Source organism: Mastomys coucha, unplaced genomic scaffold (genome assembly GCF_008632895.1).
Source record: "Mastomys coucha isolate ucsf_1 unplaced genomic scaffold, UCSF_Mcou_1 pScaffold7, whole genome shotgun sequence".
Classification (NCBI taxonomy): domain Eukaryota; kingdom Metazoa; phylum Chordata; class Mammalia; order Rodentia; family Muridae; genus Mastomys; species Mastomys coucha.
This window is the reverse complement of record NW_022196913.1, coordinates 26459788-26464236: the sequence shown is the minus strand read 5'-3', so window position 1 is coordinate 26464236 and position 4449 is coordinate 26459788. Positions and strand designations below refer to the sequence as shown.

Genomic DNA, 4449 nt, shown 5'->3' with positions numbered 1-4449 from the left:
GGAGAAATTATCTGGCTAAACATTTATCACCTGTCACAGCTCCACAGGTTCAAGGAGAGTTAAAAAACATAACTAAGCTATGAATGAAGTTTCACATAGATAAACCCAGTAAATAATTTATATTCTGTTCTACCACCTATAACAAATCTTAGTTCCCCTTTTAAGACCTTTGGTTAATGGTTTTGAAGAGTATTGGTATTAGGTCTTCTTTGAAAGTCATATAGAATTCTGCACTAAACCTATCTGGTCTTGGGCTTTTTTTGGTTGGGAGGCTATTAATGACTCCTTCTATTTCTTTAGGGGTTATGGGACATTCTACTCAATGATAACTTGGTCAAGAAAGAAAGAAAGAAAGAAAGAAAGAAAGAAAGAAAGAAAGAAAGAAAGAAAGAAAGAAAGAAAGAAAGAAAGAAATTGAAGACTTTTTAGAGTTTAATGAAAATGAAACTACAACATACCCAAACTTATGGGACACAATGAAAGCTGTGCTAAGAGGAAAACTCATAGCTTTAAGTGCCTCCAAAAAGAAACTGGAGAGAACATACACCAGCAGTTTGATAGCACAACTGAAAGCTCTAGAACAAGAAGAAGCAAACAGACTCAAGAGGAGTAGGTGGCAGGAAATAATCAAACTCAGGGCTAAAATCAACCAAGTAGAAACAAAAAGAACTATACAAAGAATCAACAAAGCCAGGAGCTGGTTCTTTGAGAAAATCAACAAGATAGATTAAACCATTAGCCAGACTAACCAGAGGGCACAAAGACAGTATCCAAATTATCAAAATCAGAAATGAAAAGGAAGACATAGGAAAGGAACCTGAAGAAATCCAAAAAATCATCAGCTCCTACCACAAAAGCCTATACTCAACAAAACTGGAAAACCTGGATAAAATGGACAGTTTTCTAGGCAGATACCTGGTTAATGGTTTTACAGTCTTCTGGAAAGTACTCTAAGTAATAGAATAAGTGCTTACTATCTCAGAGGTGACACTGACACTTGAGGACTAGCTAAGTTCTCATTGAAGTTTTGACTATCAGAAGGGACTTAATAGCAGTCCCATTTTTAAAAGAGCTTAATAAATACTGACATAATTTTAGGAATTCTTATAGGATCATCATTAAGAATTAATAAGTCATCTGTTTATATAGCATCACTACAAGAAAGTACATCTTTGTAGTTCTGCAGAGATCCTCTCAAAATCTAGTGATTGTTAAATATATTTAATGATACCAGGAAAAGCATAGTAATAGCAGGAATCTACCCTAAAATGAATTTCTCCTGGGTCTTGCCTATCAGAGAAAAGCTTTTCATGGATTTTTTTTTAATCCAAGACAGAACATCTCAGGAAAATCACCTGCTACAATGTTAGGTTGTCCCATGTCAGCTCCTGACAGCTAGCTGTACAGGCTTGTGATGTCATCGTTTGAGTCTATTTGGCAGAGCTTCTCATGGTGATTATTTAAGACCTGACATAGCTAGAATTGTCCACGTAATTGTTACTAGTTTCCTAGCAGGTATGGAATCTGGCAACATCAATCAGCTGATGAACAAGACTGCTGAGTTGTGATGACATCATTTGTTCATGGTCATCTGCATTCTGCTGGGCAAACCCACCCCAGAAAAAGGTGATGTCCTCACCTCTACCTACCTTGTCTTGTTCTCTTTCTCTGGCTTTGAGGGGAAATAAATACTGGTTCCTGACAGAAGTGTTTCCTGCAGCATTTTCCCACAAGCCGCAAGAGAAGCCACAAGTCACATGATAAAAATTATGGAATGGGAAGTTGGTAAGAATTCACTTTCCACCTTCCTAGAAACCCTGAACTAGCCTTAGGTGGCTTTGTATTACTCTCATTTATTAATGTAAATTATTATAGTGCTTAACTGATTTAATCCTTGGACATATTAGAAGATCAGGGCAAAGTGTGGTGAGGTGGAAAATGCTGGCAATGCCCAGCCAGGTCAATTACCAGCCCAAGATCTAGGCTATAAAGTGGCATCTATGACAGATGATGATAGCAAAGCTCCATATCCTCCACACAGTCTCCAAAATATTAAGACAAATAAATGATAGTCTGTATCTTGAGCTCATGGAAGAATGGAATCCTAGCAGTTCTCAGTAAAAACTCTAGGATTTAGCAACAGGGACATCTCTGTTCATCAGGATAAAGGGGCTGAGAACAGCATAACCAAGCACTAGACATGTTTTAATATTTAGTATAATGGAATCATGAGTCACCATGGAACCTGTATAAAAAGAAAAAATGAAGTCTTCCCAATAAAAGAAAAGAAAACAGCTCATAAGAATGACAACACTCTGTGCAGCTCTAATCTCTGGACTGAAACTATTTACAAACCTGCAGTTATGAATGTAGAGGACACGCTTGTGATGTTTATACAGATGAAAAGAAATGTATCCACTGCTCCAACCCATGAGACTCTGGAAGATGAGGTCACGAACAGCCATGAGCAAGAGGAAAAGCCACTTAACTATGTGCCTGGAAGGCAGCATATAGCAATAGCCAATGTACCCTGAAAGTCCAGATCTGTTCATGCCACTCCCTGCTGTTATATAGTACAACAAGTTGGAACTTGTGAGAATATTAAGGATCCAAAAGAGGAAGACATAAGTAAGAACTTGCCACGAAGTCTGTGGTTTGACCTTTTCCCAAATGGTTATCCTGGGACTCATGGTGACAGCCTGGACCACACTGAGGAGACAGGAGGTGCAGATGGAAAGACCCCGTGCCATCCTTGTCAGATAAACCACAACTTTACAGCCAATATCTCCGAGGAAGTTTCTGAAATAAAACACTGTGGCTATATCTCTGATCCCTGTGCTACAAATAATGATCATATTAGAAAATGTCAAGTGGATGAGAATAAGGTTGACAGGTTTTTTCTCAGTCCTGAAGGCCGAAGTGTACACAAGTCTCACAAACATTAAGGTATTTCCCACAATGCCAGGTCCAGTAAGAGAAAGGAAGACTATTGTCTGGAGAATGTTATTCCAGTTCATTGTTTTTGACTTCACACATGGCACTAGGAAAAAGTCATCTGAGAAACATGTAAGATTTTCTCTGTTTATTCCTTTGGGAAAAAAAAATGGTCTCAAGAATGTAAACGCGTATGGTCTTTTCTTAATTACTCCTGACTGGGTAGTTGGTTTTTGTTGTTGGTTATTTGTTTTTGCTGTATATTTTTTTCATTTCTATGGAAATAATGATAGCTTTAATCAGGTATAAACTTGATAGTTCCCTGCCTTTCACGACAATCGTTCATCCCTCCCATCCCGATGACTGTGATCTTCCCAGACAAAATATATATGCATAACATTATTTTGTCAATTTTCATATCAACACAGTCCTGAGTATGTACCTGGTGGGCTCCTTCCTTTTTCTAATGTCACCCAGTGTGATCTCAGCCTACTGGACTGTGTTTATATTTCATTCACCCAGTATGATCTCAGGCTACTGGACTATGTTTATATTTCATTCTGCCAGTGTGATCTCAGACTACTGGACTGTGTTTATATTTCATTCTGCCAGAGTGATCTCAGGCTACTGGACTGTGTTTATATTTCATTCTGCTCCTCTTTTCCTCCTATGCTACTATCACTTAAATGATGTTGAATTAATAAAAAGCTTGCAGCTTCTCCAGGAAAATTTTCATGGCCAAATGGATTCATTTCTCAGGGAATATTACATGATACTCTTTACTTCCTATATCCCCCTTCTATAATTTTCACAGAAGCTAGTGTCTTTTAGGAATTAGGAGGCAAACCCTAGTTCCCTCACATCAAGGCAGGAATAAATCTAATAAAATTTGTATTGTGTTCCAAATTTTCTATGTGTGTCAATTCTTATTGAAAGTGATTTACTTTTCCTCCTACCTACCTTATCTACCTTATTCTCCCTGTCTGTTTCTACTGAAAATTCTGCTCCAAATGATACACCAGGGAAACATTTCCTAGCTCATGCACTGGCTTTATCAATTCTAAGCAAAGATGCATGTAGCTGGTTATGTTTTAAGGTTTGTTGACTGTAATGATTCCTCAGTCAGAAATGCACCAAATTATGAATAAGTTCTCCTGAATACTCCACATTAATGTGTAAAAACCTTATAAATTATACCCTCTTTAATGTTTATTCTTATATATTATATAGAAGTCAAGATATGCCTTTAGGAGCTAGGGGTATAGCACCGTATATAAAAGGCTTGTTGTAGAAGCATGAGGACCTAATTTCTGATGCCCAGTACCCAAATAAATGCTGGCCAAAGAAGTGCAGGGTTGTAAACCCATGGAGAATGGTAAGTGGTCTGGTGTGGAGAGAACAGGTCTTTGGAATCCACTGGCTTGCTAGCCTAGCAGATTCTATGAGCATTATGTTCCAAGAAAGACTCTGACTGAATATTTAAGACTGAGAGCAATTGAAACAGAAAGCAATGCT

At 37.9% G+C, this 4449-nt stretch overlaps 1 protein-coding gene across 1 annotated transcript; it reads right to left on the bottom strand.

The window, feature by feature from the left end:
- Window positions 1-2126: 2126 nt before the first annotated feature.
- LOC116082067 (putative vomeronasal receptor-like protein 4) lies at window positions 2127-3017 on the bottom strand. Its single transcript, XM_031358869.1, has one exon. The coding sequence runs from the start codon at window positions 3015-3017 to the stop codon at window positions 2127-2129; it is 891 nt and encodes a 296-aa protein (XP_031214729.1).
- Between the last annotated feature and the right edge of the window lie 1432 nt (window positions 3018-4449).

Bases quoted from the DNA above. Each gene is read 5' to 3' on its own strand.
- LOC116082067 (XM_031358869.1), bottom strand. From the start codon at position 3,017: ATGAACTGGAATAACATTCTCCAGACAATAGTCTTCCTTTCTCTTACT.